Genomic DNA, 25009 nt, shown 5'->3' on the forward strand with positions numbered 1-25009 from the left:
CCAGGCACGGTGGCTCACGCCATAATCCCAGCACTTTGCGAGGCCCAGGCGGGCGGATCACCTGAGGTCAGGAGTTCAAGACCAGTCTGGCCAACATGATGAAACCCCATCTCTACGAAAAATACAAAAGTTAGCTGGGCGTGGTGGCATGCGCCTGTCATCCCAGCTACTTGGGAAGCTGAGGCAGGAGAATCGCTTGAACCTGGGAGGCAGTGGTTGCAGTGAGCTGAGATCACACCATTTAACTCCAGCCTGGGCAACAAGAGCAAAATTGTCTCAAAAAAAAAAAAAACTCTTCTGAAGTATAAATGGTCTTTTGAGGTTACTTAAATATAGTTATATTTTCATAACGTGGCTTAGTAATTTATTGTGTCATCCAGCTGAGATGTATACAACAAAAACACAGCAATGACTTTAACATTTAAACAGGACAGTTTACAAAAAAGGAAATAGAAATGGCTCAAACAAATAAATAGATACCTAATTTTATTCTTGTTTATTTTTTTATTTTTATTTTATTTTTGAGACGGAGTCTCACTTTGTCACCCAGGCTGGAGTGCAGCGGTGCCATCTTGGCTCACTGCAAGCTCCGCCTCCTGGGTTCACGCCATTCTCCTACCTCAGCCTCCGAGTAGCTGGGACTACAGGCGCGCGCCACCACGCCCGGCTAATTTTTTGTATTTTTAGTAGAGACGGGGTTTCACTGTGTTAGCCAGGATGGTCTCGATCTCCTGACCTCGTGATCCGCCCACCTCGGCCTCCCAAAGTGCTGGGATTACAGGTGTGAGCCACCGCGCCTGGCTCTTGTTTGTTTTAAAGAGATAAGGTCTCACTCTGTTGCCTAGGCTCTGGAGCATAGTGGTGCAATCATGGTTCACTGCAGCCTCAAATTTCTGGGCTTAAGCAATCTTCCTGCCTCAGCCTCCCAAGTAGCTGGGACTTCAGGTATGCACCACCACACTCTGCTAATTAAAAAAAAAAAAAAAAAATTGTAGTGATGGTGTCTTACTATGTTGCCAACCTGATCTTGAACTCATGGTCTCAAGTGATCTTCCTTCCTGCGTAGGCCCTCAAAGAGCTGAGATTATAGGTGTGAACCACCATGCCCAGTCCCTAACCTTACTCTTAATATACAAAATTCTACTGAGATTAAAATGCCATTTTTAAAGTAAGAGATTGGGAAAGATCAAAACATTTGATAACATAAAGATTTAATAGGCACTCTCATGCATTGTGGGTGGGACTGTAAATTGGCATAATCCTTATAGATGGCAACTTGCCAATATCTATCAAAAGTAAAAATGCACATATCTTAACCTAGTAATTCTAACTTTAGATTTCCAGCTTACAGTAACTCACTCAAGTGCAATATGACCTATATAAAAGGTTAAAAAATGAATCATTTATAACAGCAAAAGGTTAGGAAAAATCATGTCTGTCAGCAGGGACTGCTCAAATATATTATGGTACATTCATACAATAACATCTGCAGTTATAGACCAAGAATCAAGAAACTCTTCATGTAACGACATGAGACAATCTCAAAAATATGTTACACAGAGAAGACATGCTAAAGAACAGTATACACTGTACAATACCACCTAGGAAAAATATCTCTAGAGGGATATTTAAGGAAAAGATAACACTTTCTGGGAAGAGAAAATGAGTTCTAAAGGAGGGAAGAAAACTTCATTGTATATCATTCTGTGTCTTTTGAATTTTGAACAATTTTGAAATAAAAACATTCCAACGGATATACAAGTCTTTTAGGTAAGTTCAAATGAACAAGTATTATATTTCTTTCATCTGACTGATAAACTTTTCCACAATTTCATTGAGTCTTTCAGGCTCCATTAGTTTATTTACCAACTCCTGCTCAACAGCCATTAGGGCTGGGCCAGTAAGCTTCTCTTGTCCCAAGGTATTACATAAATATGTCTTAAGACGAGGCAAGGTAGAAAATGAATTCTCAGTACTTGCTAGAGTAATTGGCCAAGACAAAGCAATATATAATAGCTTTGAGAGACAAGGAATATTACTGTGAAGACCATGCTGAATAAACAAACAGCCGAGACTGATGAAGTTTATGCAATTATCATCTATGACAAAGTTGAGCTTTGCATAATGTCGATAAAATCTAAGTTCTGGGATAATGTCCTCATCAAGTTTATAAAATTCCTGAACATGTTTTGCTGTTGATTCATTTAATGGCTCATTCCATTTAAATAACAGTTCTGAAATTTGCTTTATTTTGCAATAATCAAACTCTGAAAAACATAACTTTAAATTTTGTAATATAGTATCTAATCCTTGATAATAGATATTAATTTTATATTGTTCTTCTGTTGAAGTAGGAAAAAACGTATTATCTGAACTGCCAAGATCTACTGATTTCTGAATTTTTCTTCTTTTCTGAAGACAAGGTTTTTCAACTTTAAAACCTTTACAGGTTATTTTTTGACATATTTCCTCTGCTCCATCCCAGATTGTTTTAAAGTATACATCATTTCTTTCAGATGACAAACATTCCAAAATTGCTTCTATTTTTGAAGACAAAGAAAAAATGTCTATGGTTTTATTTTGAAGCTCTTTGGAAAGAATTCCTGTAACACTCAGCACTCGATACAGGAATTTCAAACAAAAGACAAATTCAAACTTGGAAACCAATGTCAGCAAATGACTCAATTCATCAGCGAAACTTGTATTTGAAGAATGGCTTGCTATAACTTCCAATGTTTCAATAATCTCTGGAAGAGTGTCAATCACAGATAGTAATGTACGATCATGGACTGTCCAACATGATTGTGATATATGTTTCTTGCATGTTTTGTTTTGACTTAGCCTACAAATGTTTCGAAAATTTGCCAACATTTCCCCAGACATACAGATAGTGTTGAACAAAGAACTGAGAGTTTTTAGAGCACTTCGGAGTTCTTTTACTTCTTTACAAAACCTAATTATTGATAAATCCAAAAAGTGTGCATAACAATGTATGTATAAAGCTCTTGGTTCTTCTTTCTTGAATTCTGCTGCTACTTTATTAAATTTTATTCTCAAATTAGTGGTGCTATCATAGGCCTGGCCATGTATTTTATCCATATCAACTCCAATTTGCTGCAGATAAGTTTTGATGGTGCTATGTAAGTGGGTCCCAGTCATCTCCTCAGTATCAACAAAACCCAAGAATCTTTCCTTAATTAAGATAGCCTTTGATGATTTTTGTGGGTATCTTACACAAATTGAAAGCTGTTCTTTCATGGCACTATTGGTTGTCTCATCACATATTATTGAAAACGCTGAGGAGTCATTGATCTCATTCACAATATCCTGCAACATTTCAGTCTTTATTATTTCAATAATATCACTTTGAATTTGTGTACTGTTATAGAAGTCAACTTGTGAATTCATGAGTCGAAATGTTTCTTCTCCTTTATCTTTTGCTCTCATTTCTAACAATTCTAAAAAATTGCCTTTATTCGCAGATGAAACTGACTGGTCGTTTCCTCTTAAGGGTAAACACTGCTTTCCAAGAAATAAAATATTTTCAATTATAAGCTTTAGGTACTTTTTATTTCCCTCAATCTGTTTCGAATGAATAGATAAATCATCACTGACAGCTCCATCACAAAATTGGTATTCTCTCCAAAATTCCAGTGACTTCAAATGCATTTCACTTTTTTCATGCTTGCTGAATTTTTCCAGAGTTTTTTTCCAATTAGAGGTTCCATGTGTTGCAAATGACTCTCTTCCACAGCTAAAATATTTTTGGCAGAACAACTGGCATGAATAACAGAATGCCACATCTTTTTTACTGTTTTCCAAACACTGAAAATCTGCACAACAAGATTTTTTAATACTTCTTGATTTACCTTTAACTTTTTGTACTTTGGATGTACATTTTGGGTGACATAGTTCATCACTTATTTTCATAGATTTCATATTGTCTTTTTGTACTTCTATACTGGAACCAATTGCATGCTGACTGAATACTGATGAAGATGGTGAAAGGCTTGGCTGTTCCGTACTACTACTTGCAATAGCACTACTGGTTTCACTAGGTGAACTCTTAGAAAGCTTTGGGAGAAAATGGGAAAAGAACATTTAAGAGTTTTCAAAAATTAATTAAAATATCAAATATATCTACTCTAATAACATAGTAAAATAAATGGCTGAGTTACAGTATGAGCTCCACTAGGGGGAAACATTAACAATTACGTATAACTTATTTATTTGCAATCTAGATTCAGCATTAAATGTTTGAAGGACGTTTTGGTATGTAATTGTCATAAAAATAATTTTTATTGCTCAGATGACTCAAATTGCGTAGTATTTTTTTTAAAAGAAGAACCCAGAGGAAAAAAATCCTTCTGTTTAAACAATCTACACACATATAATACATATATTTAAAAATATATATAAGAAATAAAACATCTGGGCCAGGTGCAGTGGCTCACACCTGTAATCCCAGCACTTTGGGAGGCTGAGGTGGGCGGATTTGAGACCAGCCTGGCCAACATGGTGAAACCCCTTCTCTACTAAAAATACAAAAATTAACTGGGCATGGTGGCAGGTGCCTGTAATCCCGGCTACTCAGGAGGCTGAGGCAGGAGAATCGCTTGAACCCAGGAGGTAAAGATTGCAGTGAGCTGAGATCATGCAACTGAACTCCAGCCTGGGTGGCAGAGCGAGACTCTGTCTGCAAACAAACAAACAAACAAACAAACAAAAATTCTGCTTATTAAAAACAAACAGTGGTTAAAAAAAAAGGTTAAAATAAAACTTACCTCCACAATGACATCTGCTGTTGCTGTTACTGAAGAAACTGTATCTGTTAAAATAGAGCATAAATTCAAGATCTTACCTACTATAACCTATAAAATAGCATCATAAACTATAATTGCTTATACAAGAAACAAAAAGGAAATTTAGCATATAGACAGATTTATCAAGTGTGACAAAACAATATTTATGTCAAATATCTTAACGTCAACTTTTACCTTGTAAGACATCAGTGTTCATGATGGGCAAGGCAACATCGGTGTCTGCCAATGACACTATATTGCTTATAACTGGAGTCGTATCTTTCTTTGGAGAGAGAAGCTCTGTTGAAGTATCGTGCACCACGGAAACAACATTTACTGACAAAAACAAAAAGATTTCATATAAACTAAGCGAAATCAATCATCAGAAAGTACTGTTATAGTAATACTGTTTCAAGTAATAATGCAAGCATCTAATAGCTTAAGGAATTGGTAGTTACTGAAGTAATTTTTATTAGGGCTTAGGAATAGCCAGGTTCTTTAGTATCATATTTATAATTACAACACTACACTGAAAATTTACACCTCTCCAATATTTTATGTCTTTTACCTTTGTGCACAATTTCCCAGTCCTTTTAAACAATTTAAAAAGTTTAAATTATGAGAAAATTTTTCTGTGAAAATTACTCATGAAGAAAAGAGATTCTGATAGAATCTCCTAATGGGCATCAATTTCAAACTCTTCCAGGATTCATAAACCTTAACATCAATAGGGTGCTAGGTTGGTGTCCAAGCTATTATTGCAGAACTTTCTGTAACAAGCCAGTTTGTATGACTTACAAATCCCGGAGGCAGCAGTCACTCTATGGTCTATGTAAATAGCACCACTGGTCCTATCCTGGGGCTTTTTGATGGAATACTTAGTTGGCTCAGATTATTTGTGCTTTTTTATTATTAAGTCCTAAAGCATTTACAATCACCTCTATTTCATGTGAAAAATGTAATGAAAACTCTTATTTTTACAAAGCAGGGCTAAGTAAAACATTCTATATTCTAATAAAAGCAGTCTTGTAAATGGATTAAACTCTATATTGAGTGCCTCCTATTTACCATGTTTTGCAGTAGGTGCTCAATATATATTGATGTAAACATACATATGTTCATTTACTAAAGAATCTAAATAAAGACATGTATCTTTTAATTTTTATTATTATTATTTTTGAGATGCAGTCTTGATCTGTTGCCCAGACTAGAGTGCAATGGTGCGATCTTGGCTCACTGCAACCTCCACCACCTGGGTTCAAGTGATTCTCCTGTCTCAGCCTCCTGAGTAGCCGGGACTACAGGGACCCACCACCACGCCCAGCTAATATTTTTCTATTTTTAGTAGAGACAGGGTTTCGCCATGTTGGCCAGGCTGGTCTCAAACTCCTGACCTCAGGCGATCTGCCTGCTTTGGCCTCCCAAATAGGCATGAGCCACCGTGGTTGGCCTACAAATATTAACTCTCTGGTGGTAAAGTAGCCTTCCTTTTATGCAAAAATACTGAAAAATAGTTCTTTGCAACAGGTTTAGATTGTTTTGACTTTTAAAAGTCCGTTTAATTTGAAAATGAATCAAGGTTATAAATTAAAGCCAAATAATATTATTTATTAATAATTACTAAACCCCTACAATTGCTAAACAAACATTACCTGAAGAAGATTCCATCTTAGCTTTACTGTATGCAGAGAAACAATTAATAGAGCAGAAAAGCTCTGTCTTCCCCAAATCACTGGTAGTCTCAATCATTTCATCTGAGGGCTTCAATGGTTTGCAAGGAACAGATATAAGTGGTTTGGCAGGTTTCTGTTTAGAGATTAAAATAATATTCATATTCCTGGTATGTGATATATTGTTAATGAAGAAGAACCTATCTATTACCACTGCTTTTAGTTGGAATATTAAAAAGAATAACAAGATAGTTTTTACATTTTCTTAAAAAAAAGACACTACAGATTGCAATAACTAAAATGAAGAAAATTGGCAAATTTGAAAATGATCTTTATTATTTATCAGATATATTTAACAGCAATTATAATAATAATACCTATGAAAGCAATAAGGCCGGGTGTGGTGGCTCACGCCTATAATCCCAGCACTTTGGGAGGCCAAAGCAGGCAGATCACCTGAGGTCAGGAGTTCGAGACCAGCCTGGCCAACATGGTGAAATCCCGTCTGTACTAAAAATACAAAAAATTAGCTAGGTGTGGTGGTGAGCACCTGTAATCACAGTTACTCAGGAGGCTGAGGCAGGAGAATCACTTGAACCTGGGTGGCAGAGGTTGCAGTGAGCTGAGATTACACCACTGCACTCCAGGTTGGGCAACAAGAGCGAAACTCCATTTCAAGGAAAAAAAGAAAAAGCAATGAAGAAAGTGGTCACAGAAGAAGTTCATCATTTCAGGCAGTCAAAGCCTACTGGATAAACAAAGGCCTTACATAGTTATAGATCTGTCCTCAATGGTAGCTTGGGAATTAACTTGGGAAGATGTCTACTGATGCTGAGGAGGAGCCAGGAAGGAGTGCTTAACACACTTTACAAGATACTGTGGAAATAACTTTTTCTAGGCTAACTTCATGGTAAAAATTACAAGCATATTGTAAGAAAGCAGCATACAAGCAATAGAAAGTATAGAGTATTCTGAGTTGAGTAGTAACTGTGCAAAAGAAAGGATATAAACTTTGAAAGGCAGGCATTACTGCAAAGATTATGCTCACCATCTATTCTTTCTAGTCAAACAGAAACCAATATTCCTGGATTTCAGAATACGTCAGAGCCTAGGCACAGTGGCTCACGCCTGTAATCTCAACTTTCAGAGGCTGTGGCGGGATTATCACTTGAACCCAGGAGTTTGAGACCAGACTGGTAAAACAGTGAGACCCCATCTCTAATAAATAAATAAATAAATAAATAAATAAAAATAAAAAATTAGCCTAGTGTGGTGGCGTGCGCCTGTAGTCCCATTTACTTGCGAGGCTGAGGTGGGGAGGATCACTTGAGCCCAGGAAGACAGAGGTTGCAGTGAGCTGAGATCATTGCACTCCAGCCTGGGCAACAGAGTAAGACTCTGTCTCAAAACAAGAAAGAAAGAAAAATAAAACATCAGGCTGGGTATGGTGGCTCCTGCCTGTAATCCCAGCACTTTGGGAGGCTGAGGCAGGAAGATCACTTGAGCCCAGGAATTCAAGACCAGCCTGGGCAACAAAGTGAGACCCATCTCTACAAAAAACACAAACGTTAACCAGGTGTGGTGGCACATGCCTGTGATCCCAGCTACGTGGGAGGCTGAGGCAGGAAGATTGCTTGAACACCTGAGGTTGGGCCTCCAGTGAGCTTTGCTCACACCACTGCACTCCAGTCTCCAGCCTGGGTGGAAAAGCAAGACCCAGTCTTAAAAAAAAAAAAAAAGTCACTGATGGAATAAAACTGCTTTCAGAGATACAAAGTACACAGACAGGCTGGGCGCCAGTGGCTCACACCTGTAATCCCAGCACTTTGGGAGGCCAAGGCAGGCAGATCATCTGAGGTCAGGAGTTCAAGACCAGCCTGGCCAACATGGTGGAACCCTATCTCTACAAAAATACAAAAATTAGCTGGGTGTGGTGGCGGGCATCTGTAACCCCAGCTACTTGGGAGGCTGAGATGAAAGAACTGCTCGAACCCGGGAGGCGGAGGCTGCAGTGAGCTGAGATCGTGCCATTGCACGCCAGCCTGGGCAACAGAGCAAGACTCTGTCTCAAAAAAACAAAAACAAAACAAAAAAAAACCCCACCAAAGCACAAAGACAAAAAAATACATATACGTTTTATTTTTCTGTGAGAGAACAGGATATTGGCAAAGGCACAATAAAACAAAAAGGATAATTTTGAAAATTTCTATTTTTATCGTTTATTAGTATGAAAAACTTTTATATTTTGAGAAATCTTAACAATTCACTAATCTTTAACATTAATCAACAATAGTGGCATAATTTATTTTTATTTACTTATTTCTTTTTGAGACAGAGTCTTGCTCTGTTGTCCAGGCTGGAGTGCAGTGGTACGATCTCGGCTCACTACAACCTTTACCTTCCCCAGGTTCAAGCAATTCTCCTGCCTCAGCCTCCTGGGTAGCTGGGATTACAGGCCTGTGCCACCATGCCCGGCTAATTTTTGTATTTTTAGTAGAGATGGAGTTTCACCATATTGGCCAGGCTGGTCTTGAACTCCTGACCTCAAGTGATCCTCCTGTTTGGCCTCCCAAAGTGCTAGGATTACAGGCATGAGCCACCGCTTCTGGCCCAATGTATAATTTATAATTAAGTTAGTTTATTATTCATAAGGGAAGGCTAACTTAATATACTCTATTAACATATGGCCAAAATAATTATAATTGCATCTAATAATCCACTTTTTAAAAATAAAAAGCTATCCCATTTTTAGATTCACATATTTGGACATTTTTCTAATTCTGGATTATAGTTCCCTAACATTGTAGATTTACTCCATTATCACTGTCACATGATGTCTTACATTCAGATGTAAGAGGAAAGTGTTAGGTTGTGCTTATTAACTAACTCGTTTACCCAAATCAGTCCTGCCCCATCACATAAGCTGAACAACTGGGTACTCAATACAGGCTTTTAAAAACAGAACAAAGCCTATTTATTGAGTGTCAAAAATAAAGAAAAAAAAAGGAACATTATTTCCTGCCTTTGGGAGAAGTCTTCTGTGCTTTCCATTCTGGTCCCAAGGCAGGATACTCTCAAAATGGGGGCATTCGGCCATAGAAAAGATGTGAGTCACAAATGATCTATTTGAATTATGGCTTGTTTTGACTCCCATCTTCAACTGCTTTTTTTTTTTTTTTGAAGCAGAGTCTCACTCTGTCGCCTAGGCTGGAGTGCAATGGTGCCATCTCGGCTCACTGCAATTTCCGCCTCCCGGGTTCAAGCAATTCTTCTGCCTCAGCCTCCTAAGTAGTTGGGATTACAGGTGCCCGCCACCATGCCCAGCTAATTTTGGTATTCTTAGTAGAGGCGGGTTTTCGCCATGTTGGCCAGGCTGGTCTCCAACTCCTAACCTCAGGTGATCCGCCCACCTCAGCCTCCCAAAGTGCTGGGATTATAGGCGTGAGCCACCACACCAGGTCAACTGCTTGTTTTTAAGGAAGTCTGTATAGGGAAAGAGTTGGGTCTCAAAACATGATATGAACAAGCAACATATCTAAGAAGTCCCACCTCATCTCATTTTATCTTTCTCTGTTCTCAGAAGCACCCACCCAGAGCTCGTCTCATCAGAAACAGGGACAAATAATCCAAATTTCATTGGATTATTTCCTCCTATGACTGATTCAGAAAAAGCATGTGATATTTTTTGTTTGTTTTTTTATTTTATTTATTTATTTATTTATTTTTTTTTAGATGGAGTCTCGCTGTGTCGCCCAGGCTGGAGTGCAGTGGCCGGATCTCAGCTCACTGCAAGCTCCGCCTCCCGGGTTCACGCCATTCTCCTGCCTCAGCCTCCGACTAGCTGGGACTACAGGCGCCCGCCACCTCGCCCGGCTAGTTTTTTTGTATTTTTAGTAGAGACGGGGTTTCACCATGTTAGCCAGGATGGTCTTGATCTCCTGACCTCGTGATCCACCCGCCTCGGCCTCTCAAAGTGCTGGGATTACAGGCTTGAGCCACCGCGCCTGGCTGTTTGTTTTTTTAACGATGGGTTCTTGATATATTGCTCAGGCTCGTCCTGAACTCCTGGTTCAACTGAACCTCCTGCCTTGGTCTCCCAAAGTGCTGGGATAACAGGTGTAAGCCACCATGCCTGGCCACATGTGACATTCTTGATTCATCTTTGCATTGTTTGGTGTAAGAGTTAAACACGTGGAATTAAAAACAAAAACATAGCTAGGTTCACATCTGTAATCCCAGCACCTTAGGAGACCAAGGCAGGAGGACCAGCTGAGTTCAGGAGTTTTAAGACAAGCTTGGGCAACACAGTAAGAGCTTGCCTCTACAAAAAATTTAAAAATTAGCCAGGTGTGGTGGCATGTGCCTGTAGTCCCAGCTACTCGGGACGCTGAGGTGGGAGGATCACTTGAGCTAAGGAGGTCAAGGCTACAGTGAGCCATGATTGCCACTGCACTCCAAGCTGGCTGACAGAAGAGAAAGACCTTATCTCAAAAAAATAAAAATAAAAAAAAAAAAAAATAGCTGGGCACGGTGGCTCATGCCTGTAGTCCCAGCTCCTTGGGAGGCTGAGGCAGGAGAATTGCTTGAACCCAGGAGGCAGAGGTTGCAGTGAGCCAAGATTGTGCCACTGCACTTCAACATGGGCAAGAGAGTGAGACTCCTTCTAAAAAAAAAATAAATAAAAATAAAAACAAAAATACTTTCATGTTTGGGTTTTATTGACCAGCAGACTTGTTATTTTTGCTATACTTATTTGTAGTTTATAAACTGGCTCTAGCCTGCTTGCCTTTTCTTTAAGATAACATAATCAATCTGAGATTATTTAGGAAAATCTCCATATAGCATTTATCATGAATTCTTATGCAAGAAGAAACTGTTAAAAAGTCTTCTATTTCATCTTCATCAACTTACCAACTGACATTATTCCAAAGGGTACCAAAAACTACTTCCCACATTTTCCTAGAGTGAAACCATTCACAGGCCAGTTAACAGAAGAAACCATAGGTCTTTATTCATACCTGCTTATATGCTGTAATGCTCTTTGAACTATTAAAGTAATGAGACTGTCCTTCCATCTGAAGTATGTGAGATAGACTAGAGCTGGTGTAACAATAAGTGCCACAGTTCTCACAGCAGTTCATGATGAAGTTGTTAGCAGAGTGAAACTTTGAAAGGCAGGCATTACTGCAAAGATTATGTTTCACATTCTGGTATTTTACTTCATACTGAATCTAGGATTTAATAAAAAAGATTCAGTAAAAACTCTGATATTTAAGCAGAATCATCAGAATCCCTGTAAAGGTTATAATTGAAACTTACAGTAGCAGTCTTCTGGCACATGCTGCACTTGGTCATAATGCTGTTAGTACATATGGTAACAAATGGTTTTCTTTTTTCTTCATATGATGAAAGACAAGATAGGCTGCAAAAAGTTTTGCATGAGGTAGTGTCTTCCAGTTGAACACTGATCACATCCTTTGGATTTAAAATGTCTCTAAGAATAAATAACAAGGACACCATTAAACAGTTTAAACACAATTATAACTTCTTCCTCTTTATAAACAAAATAACCTCTCAAAATAGAGTAAGAACGTTAGCCTTGAAATGAGAAAACCTGAATTTGGTATCCAGTTCTGTCACATTTATACTCCCTAAATTTTAATTTTCTCATATATAAAGCACATCTAATAGTGCAGTTTTGTTTTTTTTAAGAGATAGAGTCTCGCTATGTTGCCCAAGCTGGCCTCAAATTCCTGGGCTCAAGAGATTCTCCTACCTCAATCTCCCAAGTAGCTAGGATTACAGGCACATAATGCCACCATGCCTGACTTTGATGGTGCAGTTTTGGAGACTAGCCAGCCTGTAGTATTGGGTGGTGCTAATGAAAACCGAGGGATCACATATTCACATGAGCAACTCTAGAATGTACAGGACAGAGAATCTCAAAGTATAGTCTTCAAATCCCCGGGCGGGGGATTCCCCAATATCAAAACTATTTTCGTAAGATGTTATTTGCCTTTTCACTGTGTTGATGTTTGCAACATCACTTTGCCACTGATGTTGCAAAGCTAACGGTAGGGCCTTGCAATCCCACTCCTTGGTAAACACCCAAAAAAACTAAAAACAGGTACTTAAACAAGCACATGTATATGCATTATTCACAATAGTCAAAAGATGAAAACAGCCCAAATGTTCATCAGTAAGTGAATGAATCAGTAAGCACATTGTGTTACATACATACAGTGGAGTATCATTCGCCTATTAACAAAAAGAATAAAGTACTGATACATGTTACAACATGGACAAACCTTGAAAATATTATGCTAAGGGAAAGAACCAGACACAAAAAGTCACTGCACTCTAGCCTGAGCAACAGAGTAATAATACCCTGTCACAAAAAAGTCATATATGATTCCATTTATATGAGATATTCGGAATAGATGAAATCTATAGATATAATGCATACTGGTGGTTGACAGGCACTGGGGGTAGTGCGAACTTGGGAGAAACTGCTTAGTGTTTAAGGTGTTTTACTTTGAAGTGATGGAAATGTTTTGGAACAAGATAGAGGTGATAGTCACACATTATGAATATACTAAATGCCAATGACATGGTTAATTTCTTGGTACACAAATTTCACTTCAATGAATGTGGAAAAGAAAAAAGGCAATGGTGGGTAAAACTGTCAGAGCCTTAGCAGAAATCAACGCTGTGGCATCAAAATGTACTAATATTCATGTTATTCCCTGCTACACATTCGCTGCCAAAAATAATTTTTTTGAAGTATCAGTTTCACTTAAGGATGTACTCAATGAAACCGCAAAATATTTTAAATTATTTAAACTTCATCCTTAAGTACATTTAAAAAATATTCTGTCTTGGCCAAGTGGTAGGGTGAGAAAAAAAAATTCTGTGTGACCACATGGGACATAAGCATAAAGTACTTCTGCACACCAAAGGGTGATGGTTGTCTCAAGGAAAAGCCCACATGGAAATGTTGAGTTATAAATGAATTCGCCACTTTTTTCATGGAAAACATTTTTACTTCAAAGTACTACAGTTTACTGTAAATAGTTTAAAGACAAACTATATTATCCACAAGTGGGTATCTGCAGATATTTTCTTGAAAATGAAAAAAAATGAGACTGCCACTTCAAGTAAAACAACTGACAGTATTTATCGCCAACAACAAAATGTTGGCTTTCAAGTGATAAGTAGAATTTTGGAAATCTTGTATCTTCCAAATTCAACTTGATCGATACCCAAAACTTAAAAACTTTTCTGAGACTAGTGGTGATTTTTAAAATACTGCATAATAAAATATGAGAACATTTAGAAGATCTGCAGAACTCGGTGAACCAGTATTTTCCAAATTACAAGAGCATATTACAAAAATCATTCACGGGTAAAAGATTCATTCAAAGTACAAGATAAATTAATGAATTTTAACATAACAGAGTGCAAAAAGTTCACTGATCCACATGGTACAAAAAGTTTGATCCCACATTGCAACTAGCCTTTAAGAAACTACCACTTGATTTTTGGTTGCAGTATCAAAGAACGCCCACAATGATCTAAAAGCCTACTAAAACACTCCCTGATTTTCCAGTCACATATTTGTGAGGCCAGATTTTCTTCAGACTTCAACCTAAACGACATTTTGCAATAAAGCGAAGGCAGAAACAGATACAAAAATCCAGCTAGACGTAAAGTGATTTGCAAAACTGATAAAACAATGATATTTATCAATTTTTTAAAAATATGGGTATTTTTTGTTCAAAATGTCATTTAATTTTTGATACAGTTAATACTCATAATCTACATAACTAAAGCTCTTTGGGTCTTCAATAATTTTTCAGGGTATAAGAAGTCCTGAGACCAGAAAGTTTGAGAACTGCCACTATAGAAAATATCTATATACCTAATAGCCAGGCGTGGTGGCTCATGCCTTTAATCTTGGGAGGCCAATGCGGGCGGATCACTTGAGGTCAGGAGTTCGAGACCAGCCTGGCCAATGTGGTGAAACCCCATCTCTACTAAAAATATTTAAAACCATTAGTATTCTGTGATCAATGTTTTGGGAGTTATGAACACAACACTGTAAAATCACAGACCACAGAAGAATTAATTTGGGGAGCGGGTGGTTGTAAAAGGAGAGTGAGGAATGGTGTGGGAATAGACAAAAGGTAAAGATATTTGAGGCATACCTTTCAGACAGAATAAAGACACCAGCCAGATGGGAAGGGAGAAGAAGAAACTACATCAATGACGCATGGACGTCTGAAAATGCTTCCTAGTTTTTATTGCTATCAGCATACTAGATTTCTGGCTTCTAACGATCTACTAAAGCTTTATAAAAAATTAAAAAATGAATGTTGGTCAGGCACGGTGGCTCACATCTGCAATCCTAGCACTTTGGGAGGACGAGGCAGGCAGATCACCTGAGGTCAGGAGTTGGGGACCAGCCTGGCCAACATGGTAAAACCCCGTCTCTACTAAAAATACAAAAATTAACTGGGCATGGTGATGGGCACCTGTAATCCCAGCTATTAGGGAGGCTGAGGCAGGAGAATCTCTTGAACCTGGGAGGCGGAGGTTGCAGTGAGCCGAGATCCCGCTATTGAACTCCAGCCTGGGCAGAAGAGTGACACTCTGCCTCAAAAAAAGAAAAAAAAAAAAAAAAAGAGAATGTTGGCTGGGTACAGTGGCTCACACCCATAATGCCAGCACTTTGGGAGGGCAAGACAGGAGGATCACTTGAGCCCAGGAGTTCAAGACCAGCCTGGACAACATGGTGAAACCATCTCTACAAAAAAATACAAAAACTGGTCAGGCAGGGTCGCATGTGCCTGCAGTCCCAGCTACTTGGGAGGGTAAAGGTGGGAGGATTGCTTAAGCCTAGGTGGTCGAAGCTGCAGTGAGCCAAGATGGTGCCACTGTATTCCAACCTGGGTGGCAGACAGAGATCTTGTCTCAAAAAAAAAGAAAGAAAGAAACGCCAACAAATTAGGAATAACTTTTTGATAAATAAATAAAACCTAGTGCAGAGGCCGATTTTGGGCTTTATTGATTGCATTCAGGATTTCTGGCTGGTTCCAACTGAGATACTAAAGTGAAGAAATGACACTTAAATACACAGTTCCCAAGAGCAAGTCACATCGTTTTTTTTTTTTTTTTTTTGGGACAGGGTCTCGCTCTGTTGCCCAGGCTGGAGTGCAGTCGCACAATCTCAGTTCACTGCAACCTCTGCCTCCTGGGTTCAAGCAATTCTCCTGCCTCAGTCACTGGGGTATCTCGAACTCATGACCTCCAGTGATTCTCCTGTCTTGGCCTCCCAAAGTGCTGGGATTACAGGTGTGAACCACCTTGCCTGGCCCACAAGTTGCATCTTTCTAGTAAGATTTAAAATGTTATCTTCAAAGTGATCTTCCATTTAGTCCATGAAATAGAATAAAAACTGCATTGACTCAAAACAGATATTAAATCATTCCTATAACAGAAATTTAAAAAAGTAATTAAAAATCAGGCAGGGTGTGGTGGCTCATGCTTGTAATCCCAGCACTTTGGGAGGCCGAGGTAAGCAGATCACCTGAGGTCAGGAGTTCAAGACCAGCCTGGCCAACATGGCAAAAGTGCATCTGTACTAAAAATAAAAAAGTTAGCTGGGCATAGTGGCATACGCCTGTAATCCCAGCTATTTAGGAGGCTGAGGCAGGAGAACTGCTTGAACCCAGGAGGCGGAGGTGGCAGTGAGCCGAGATTGCACCACTGCACTCTGGCCTGGGTGACAGAGTGAGACTCTGTCTCAAATGAAACAAAACAAAACAAACAAACAAACAAAACTGAAAATCAGCATGGTGGCTCACACCTTTGGGAGACCAAGGCAGGAGAATCACTTGAGCTCAGGAGTCTGAGACCAGCCTGGGCAACACAGTGAGACTCTGTCTCTGCAAAAATAAATAAATAAGTAACTGAAAATTATTTTCAGTTCAGGATAGTTTCACTGGAAGATAAAAAACCCCAGAAGACTAGCTAAAATTTATATAAAAGGCTAATTAATGTGGAATTTTTAAGTTTTGAAAAAAGCACAGTCTACTCTGAATCATGGATGGCCTTTCCCAGCCTAAAATTTACTACCATCTTTCTACCCACTACAATATAGTATTTTTGATTTAAAAATTTTATTCTAGAGGAAGTAAAACTTATCTCAGATTTTTACTCATATTGGATTTTCATGCCTAGGAGAACTTACACACTAAATCTTTCCTGCTTCAGCCTTTTTCAATCTGTCTGGGACATCTGCTGAAGATGTGTAGTGAGTCTCTAAGGTCCCTTCCAGTTTTATGATTCTGCAGGGAGAGAAAGCAGGCTGAAGAGAGTACTATATGGCCCATAGCAAGAAAGTAAAAAGACAAAAGGCTAGTATAGTATTGAAGGGTTGAAAAGCAAAAGAGAATGTAAGTAACCTTCCATGGAATAAGACCTGAAGCAACAGATAAGAACTGAAGCAGCAGCCAGAGGAGCTGAAGCAACCCATCAAAAGGGTTTGTGAGTTTGTTAAGAAAATAATAAGTTAACATTTATTGAGTTCTTATTACCTGCTAGTATTGTTCTGACCAATTAAATATACTATTTAATGCTCATAATTCTTTTTGTACATTTATAAAAACAGATACAAATACTAAGTAACAAAGAAGTTCTCAATAGTGATCCAACTTTGGCATGTATAGGAATCACATGGGGATAAATGCAGTTCTGAATCAGTAGGTCTGGGTGAGACCCGAGAAAGTGCATTTCTTTTTTTTTCTTTTTGAGATGGAGCCTCACTCTGTCACCTGGACTACAGTGCAGTGGCCCGATCTCAACTCACTGCAACCTTCGCCTCCCGGGTTCAAGCAATTCTCCTGCTTCAGCCTCCCAAGTAGCTGGGATTACAGGCGCACAGCACAGCACTCGGCTAATTTTTTGTATTTTAGTAGAGACAGGGTTTCATCGTGTTGCCCAGGCTGGTCTCAAACTCGAGCTCAGGCAATCCGCCCGCCTCGGCCTCCCTAAGTGCTAGGATAACAGGCGTAAGCCACCGTGCACGGCCTGAAAAAGTGCATTTCTAACAAACTCTTGGGTGATGCTGATCTAGCAACTCAGGTATGAAACTTTGAGTAGTAAAATATAACTAAACAGAAGAAGCAAAATTCAAATTATGGCAACCTGAGTCCAAAACAAGTATTATTTGGAAGAAATTTGTTATATTTAGAAGCACTGTGGTTGCCTATGAATTTTCTTGTTCTGAACAAGAACATTTAAAAATTAGCATATCCTAAGTGCTAACAACCATAATTATACTGCCTTAGGACTCTCAAAGCCAAAATGACACTGATTTTTCACATATTCTCACGTAAGTTTTTAAAAGATTACATACAGTCATGTAGGTTTATCTATGGTCATCAATTTTTCAAAAGAATCACTTCATTTACCATTATAAAAGAAATGTAGTATTATTTTACATCTTGGAAAATCCAAAATAACTGTCATAGGATTAATTTTTTAGTACGTTGCTCCCTATACAGTTAAATAGAACAGAATGGATAAACAATAATCCCACTTACAGAGAATTTCAAACAAAAAGAGTAGGAAAGTAAGTTTTGGAAGTCACATTACTTAAAGGTGAAGAGAAACAGAACTTTTCACATGTTAAATTTCTGCAAAAAAAAAAAATATTTCTAGAGAATCCATCAGAGGAACTAAAAGTAGAAAAAACTTTTTACTAAACCAAGACGACATGTCTTCAAAAGAAATGAAAATGGCCGGGCGCAGTGGCTTACACCTGTAATCCCAGCACTTTGGGAGGCCAAGGCTGGCAGATCACCTGAGGTCAGGAGTTGAAGACCAGCCTGGCCAACATGGCGAAACCCCATCTCTACTAAAAAGTACAAAATTAGCCGGGTGTGGTGGTGCATAGCTGTAATCCCAGCTACTCAGGAGGCCGAGGCAGGAGATTCTGGTTGAACCCAGGAGGAGGGGGTTGCAGTGAGCTGAGATCGTGCCACTGCACTCCAGCCAGGGCAACAAGAGTGAAACTCAGTCTCAAAAAATAAAAAAAGGAAATGTAGAAATTACAACTAAGACTATGATCAAGAACAAGGTAGGGAAATAAAAGAGGGCATAATTTAGAATTATATACTTTGAGCAGTTTGAACAAGTTCTCTTAGAAGGAACTGATGAACTGGCAGATGAAATGTATTCAGTGATGCATGGTATGGAGCAGAAAAGTTGAGCAGATCCTTTCCTCTGATAAGCAGTTTGCCCCTTCTGAAGAATTTTTTTACAACCAGCACAGGAAACCTGAATAGCTGTGGTTGAAACTGAAGGAAGCATTTTATTCATGCCAGATGATGCCAGAGAAAGCTGAATGCCTGTAGTCAACTGTGAAGCTATAAAAACAGAAAAGGGAGAAAAAAAATCGAGTTATATAAAATTAAATAGGCATTCTTTTATTTTCTTTCTTTCTTTTTTTAGAGACAGGGTCTTGCTCTAGTTGCCCTCTTTTGCACTCTAGGCAGTGTAGTGATATGATCATGGCTCACTGCAGCCTTGACACCCTGTACTCAAGTGACCCTCTCGCCACCTGGTGTGGTGGCTCACGACTATAATCCCAGAACTTTGGGAGGCCGAGGTGGGTGGATCACCTGAGGTCAGGAGTTCAAGACCAGCCTTGGCCAACGTGGTGAAGCCCCATCTTAATAAAAAATACAAAATTAGCCAGGCGCGGGGGCTAACACCTGTAATCCCAGCATTTTGGGAGGCCAAAGTGGGTGGATCACGAGTTCAAGAGATTGAGACCATCCTGGGCAACATGGGAAAATCCCGTCTCTACTAAAAATACAAAAATTAGCTGGGCATGGTGGCACGCACCTGTAGTCCCAGGTACTCGGGAGGCTGAGCCAGGAGAATCACTTGAACCTGAGAGGTGGAGGTTGCAGTGAGCTGAGATCGTGCACTGCCCTCCAGCCTGGCAACAGAGCGAGACCCTGTCTCAAAACAAAATTATCTGGGTGTGGTGGCACGTGCCTGTGATCGTAGCTACTTGGGAGGCTGAGGCAGGAGCACTGCTTGAACCTGGGTGGCGGAGGTTGCAGTGAGCCAAGATTGTGCCATTGCACTCCAGCCTGGACAACAAGAATGGAAACTCCATCTCAACAAAAACAAACAAACAAAAAAAATCCTCATGCCTCAGCCTCCCAAGTAGCTGGGACTACAGGCATACCACACCTGGTTTATAAATCTTCTGTAGAAATGGGATGTCACTATGTTGCCCAGGCTGGTCTCAAACTCCTGCCCTCAAGCGATCCTTCCACCTTGGCCTCCCAAAATGTTGGGATTACAGGCATGAGCCACCATGCCCAGGCTCTTTCATTTTCTTTTCTTTTCTTTTTTTTTTTTTGAGACAGAGTCTCGCTCTGTTGCCCAGGCTGGAGTGCAGTGGTGTAATCTCGGCTCACCACAACCTCCGCCTCCCAGGTTCAAGTGAATCTCCTGCCTCAGCCTCCTGAGTAGCTGGGATTACAGGCATGCGCCACGATGCCTGGCTAATTTTGTATTTGTAGTAGAGACGGGGTTTCACTATGTTGGCCAGACTGGTCTCGAACTCCTGACCGCATGATCCGCCTGCCTTGGCCTCCCAAAGTGCTGGGATTACAGGTGTTAGCCACCGTGCATGGCCTCTCTTTAATTTTCTTACAGGTTACTTCTCCTGGACTTGAAACCCAACACAAACAGAGCAATATTCAAAGGCATTAAAAAAGAATGAATCAGCTATCATATTGGTCTGAATAAAAATAATTAAATAATTCTATTACCACTCTCTGAAAACACAGCGTTTATTTTCAGTTCATTCTCCTGAGTTCTGGATTGTTGCCTATGACAATACTCCTAAAAAGAAAAAAAGAAAAGAATTAAAAATAATGAATACAATGAATTTAAGACAACCACTCATTCAACAGAAAATGATAAATTGTGGTCAGGTCTGGTCAATGAATTGTAAACTGAATTGAACCAAAATACATAGGTATGCACTACCCTTTTGGTGCTCTTTGGCTGACAACACCAATCACCTAATACATTATTTTCTGTGGTATCCAGGTGTGACATCAGAATCTTTTGTCAACAAAATCCTTCCAGTCACTACCAATAGGGAGCAGACATATTGAATTACAACTATTTTCCCTACTTTTTTTTTTCTTTTTTTTTGGAGACAAGATCTCACTCTGTTACCCAGGCTGGAGTACAGTGACGCGATCTTGGCTCACTATAACCTCCTACTTCTGGGTTCAAGTGATTCTCATGCCTCAGGCTCCGGGACTACAAGCACGTGCCTCTATGCCCGGCTAATGTTTGAATTTTTAGTAGAGACATGGTTTCACCATGTTGCCTGTGGTCTTGAACTCCTGGCCTCAAGTGATCTGCCTGTTTCACCCTCCCAAAATGCTGGGATTACAGGCATGAGCCACCACACTCAGTCTTCCCTGCTTGTTCTAATCATTAACAATTGTCTTCATAAAGACCTTAACTCCAGAAATTGTTAATTGGACAGAATGATTCTTACAAAGGACAATTTTTTCAGAGCAGGAGGCAATTTCATAGCTGCTATATCTAAACTTGATCTATGCCTGAAAGTCCACAGGATGAAGAAGCAATAGATAGTTCCTAGATGAGTAACATTCCCCAGTGTCAGCAACTCAATGGTAAGCATACCCTTATTTAATATTAATCTTTTAGGCTATTTCTAAATAGAATACTACAAATAAATTACTCTTTTTAGCGATTTTTCTTTCATTAGAACTTTCAGCTCGTTCACAGTTCATATACAAACATTCTTTTTTTTTTTTTTTTTTCTTTTTTTTAAGAGACAGGGTCTCGCTTCATCACCCAGGCTGGAGTGCAATGGCACAATCATAGCTCACTGCTTCCTTGAATTCTGGGGCTCAAGCGATCCACCTGCCTTAGCCTCTCAAGTAGCTGAGACTACAGGTGTGCACCACTATGCCTGGCTAATCTTTGTATTTTTTATACAGACAAGGTCTTGTCATCTGGTTGGTCTCAAACTCTTGGGCTCAAGTGATCGTCCCGCCTTGGCCTCCCAAAGTTCTGGGATTACTAGTGAGCCACTGTGCCCGGCCATATATACAAACATTCTAAGGAATGTTTTCCCTACTTAAACAATACTCACAGCTCAAGTCAGTTCATCCTTTATAAGTTCTTTAGTGGCCGGGCGCGGTGGCTCAAGCCTGTAATCCCAGCACTTTGGGAGGCCGAGACGGGCGGATCACGAGGTCAGGAGATCGAGACCATCCTGGCTAATACGGTGAAACCCTGTCTCTACTTAAAAAATACAAAAAACTAGCCGGGCGACGTGGCGGGCGCCTGTAGTCCCAGCTACTCGGGAGACTGAGGCAGGAGAATGGCGTAAACCCAGGAGGCGGAGCTTGCAGTGAGCTGAGACCCCGCCACTGCACTCCAGCCTGGGCGGCAGAGCGAAACTCTGTCTCAAAAAAAAAAAAATTAACTTAGATTAAAAAATTGTAATTTGTATTGTTTCAAGTTAAGAAAAACAAAAATAAAATATGTTAACCTCTGGAAGTAGACTCTGGCAAAAAAAAAAAAAAAAAGTGTTAACCTTAGCTAGGCCCATAACACCTTAAACAATCCTTTTATCTACACAAAAACCCAATTCCAAACAGTCTAATTTTTCCTCAAATCATTTTCTTACATATACTTGTAATGGTACTTAACACTATATACCTTGTATGATTTCATTAACTGCTTTGGAGGAGACAAAGATTTGAGTTTTTCAATGAATAATTTCAGCACCTTTATAACTAAAATTTATAATTAAATGCTGCTCTAGAAATAATGGAAATAAGGGAAAAGTGTTTACTTGAGCATTGTCGGGTTCTGTCTTAACTTCATCTAGCAGCCCCAGCTGTGATGCCACTGACTTGTCACATTCACCACCTAACAGTGGTTCTTTCATTTTAGTATCTGATGCAAAGGAATTCTCCAGTTCCAAACTAATGGGTTTCTTCCTGAAGAACAGTTTCCAGATTCCTAAAATAAAATATTGATAAAGAGTTTGATTTTAAAATTAGTCCTTTTAAATACGGTAATTTTCTGGAACCACAAAAGGGTCTTTAGACAGCTTGGCATCAAGGTTCCTTCACTGTAAGAACACTGGCTTCTTTCCTTTCATTCATTATTCTTCAATATAGTTTTGCTGTATACTTCTCTGGTAGCTACTACCAACTCTGTGCTTTCTTCTGAAATAGTCTCCATTTCTGTTTCCCCAAGCCTGAATGCAGCATAAAACCACCAAAACTTACAAGTTTATTTTTAACTTTTCAATAGTAGAAAATGTAAAGCTTTCAGCCAGGGGTGGTGGTTCACGCCTGTAAACCCAGCACTTTGGGAGGCCTAGGTGGGCGGATCACCTGAGGTCAGGAGTTCGAGACCAGGCTGGCCAACATGGTGAAACCCCATCTCTACTAAAAATACAAAAAATTAGCCGGGTATGGTGGCATGTACCTGTAATCCCAGCTACTTGGGAGGCTGGGGCACGAGAATCGCTTGAACCTGGGAGGTGGAGTTTGAATTAAACAGACACTGAGCCACTGCACTCCAGCCTGGGAAGACAGAGTGAGACTGTGCCTCAACAAACAAACAAACAAGAAATGTAAAGCTTTCTATCTGAGGTTAACCCAATCTGTACTCACTACCCCTCTCTGCCCTCCAGTTATCCTTGTCATTTGCTTCTTCGATTTCTCTTCCATTACAGGATATAAGCATTTAAATACATTCTAGAATCTAAAGCTATCCACTGTCTCTGACCACCCCTTTCCCCATTCTTGAAATTCCTTTGATTTTTCTTACTCCGACATCTCCTGTTTCTCTTTTTACCTCTTTGGCAGTATTTTTCACAAATACTTATTTTACCTGCTTCTAAAATGTTTGTGTTCCTCAAAAATACAATTTCCAGTTTCCCAGTACTCTTCTTGCCGGCTCTATGATCTTGAACTCCTGGCTTTTAAAAAATAACCAAGTTGGCTGGGTGCAGTGGCTCACGCCTGTAATCCCAACACTTTGGGAGGCTGAGGAGGGTGGATCACGTGAGGTCAGGAGTTTGAGACCAGTCTGGTCAACATGCTGAAATCTCATCTCTACTAAAAATACAAAAAGTTAGGCTTGGTGGCACGTGCCTGTAATCCCAGTTACTCGGTAGGCTAGGGCAGGAGAATAGCTTGAACCTGTGAGCAGAGGTTGCAGTAGGCCAAGATCGTGTCATTGCACTCCAGCCTGGGTGACAGAGCGAGACTCTGTCTCAAAAAAAAAAAAAAAAGAAAGAAAGAAAGAAAGAAAAACCTGTTGGCTGGGTGCAGCGGTTCATGCCTGTAATCCCAGCATTTTGGGAGGCCACGGCGAGTGGATCACCGGAGGTCAGGAGTTTGAGACTGGCCTGGCGAACAAGGCAAAACCCCGTCTCTACGAAAAATACAAAAAAAGAAAGAAAAATCAGCCGGGTGTGGTGATATGTGCCTGTGATCTCTGCTACTCGGGAGGCTGAGGCAGGAGAATCGCTTGAACCCAGGAGGCGGAGGCTGCAGGGAACTGAGATTGCACCACTGCATTCCAGCTGTCTCAAACAAACAAAAAAACCAAGTCTTTGGCCGGGCGCGGTGGCTCATGCCTGTAATCCCAGCACTTTGGAGGTCAAGGCAGGTGGATCACCTGAGGTGAAGAGTTTGAGACCAGCCTGGTCAACATGGCAAAAGCCTGTCTCTACTAAAAATACAAAAATTAGCTGGTCATGGTGGCAGGCGCCTGTAATTCCAGTTACTCGGGAGGCTGAGGCAGGAGAATCACTTGAAAACGAGAGGCAGAGGTTGCAGTGAGCCGAGATCATGCTATTGCACTCCAGCCTGAGAGACAGAGAGAGACTCCATCTCAAAAAACAAAACAAAACAAACAAAAACCAAGTCTTTTTTTATTTTTATTATTTTTTGAGACAAGGTCTCGCTCTGTCACTCAGACAATGGCACTATCTCAGTTCACTGCAGCCTCACCCTCCTGGGATCAAGCAATTCTCCCACCTTAGTCTCCCGAGTAGCTGGGACCACAAGCATGCGCCACCATGCCCAGCTAATTTTTTTTTTTTTTTTAAGAGAAGGGGTCTCACTATGTTGCCCAGACTGATCTCGAACTCCTGGCTCAAGTGATCCTCTCACCTCAGCCTCCCAAAGTGCTTGAATGACAGGTGTCTATCTGTGCCCAGCCTATGATCACAACCACAGATTTAACTATCACCTATGGGCTGTTTCTCCCCTACATTCCTAAGCTGCGGCCCATATACCTAATTGCCTATTAAATATCTCCACTTGGCTGGGGCGGTGGTTCACGCCTGTAATCCCAGCACTTTGGGAGGCTGAGGCAGGTGGATCACGAGGTCAGGAGATTGAGACCATCCTGGCTAACACGGTGAAACCCCGT

At 40.0% G+C, this 25009-nt stretch overlaps 1 protein-coding gene across 5 annotated transcripts in view; it reads right to left on the reverse strand.

The window, feature by feature from the left end:
- Nucleotides 1–1194: 1194 nt before the first annotated feature.
- ZMYM1 (zinc finger, MYM-type 1) overlaps nt 1195–25009 on the reverse strand; it is a 36890-nt gene continuing 13075 nt past the window's right edge. For 2 of the 5 annotated variants that reach the window (XM_011955356.1, XM_011955353.1), the window contains exons 2-10: nt 22407–22576; nt 20329–20401; nt 18654–18903; nt 11792–11966; nt 11491–11703; nt 6455–6608; nt 4998–5138; nt 4785–4828; nt 1195–4074 (exon numbers count right to left, since the gene is read on the reverse strand). In XM_011955356.1, coding sequence (XP_011810746.1) covers nt 1792–4074; nt 4785–4828; nt 4998–5138; nt 6455–6608; nt 11491–11703; nt 11792–11966; nt 18654–18903; nt 20329–20401; nt 22407–22502 — 3429 coding nt within the window. In that variant the 5' untranslated portion in view covers nt 22503–22576 and the 3' untranslated portion in view covers nt 1195–1791. Of the gene's footprint in view, nt 4075–4784; nt 4829–4997; nt 5139–6454; nt 6609–11490; nt 11704–11791; nt 11967–18653; nt 18904–20328; nt 20402–22406; nt 22577–23050; nt 23099–25009 lie in introns of all 5 variants that reach the window. The other 3 variants (XM_011955354.1, XM_011955357.1, XM_011955358.1) reach the window with 3 other exon arrangements.

Source organism: Colobus angolensis, unplaced genomic scaffold (assembly GCF_000951035.1).
Source record: "Colobus angolensis palliatus isolate OR3802 unplaced genomic scaffold, Cang.pa_1.0 Scaffold4, whole genome shotgun sequence".
Lineage (NCBI taxonomy): Eukaryota > Metazoa > Chordata > Mammalia > Primates > Cercopithecidae > Colobus > Colobus angolensis.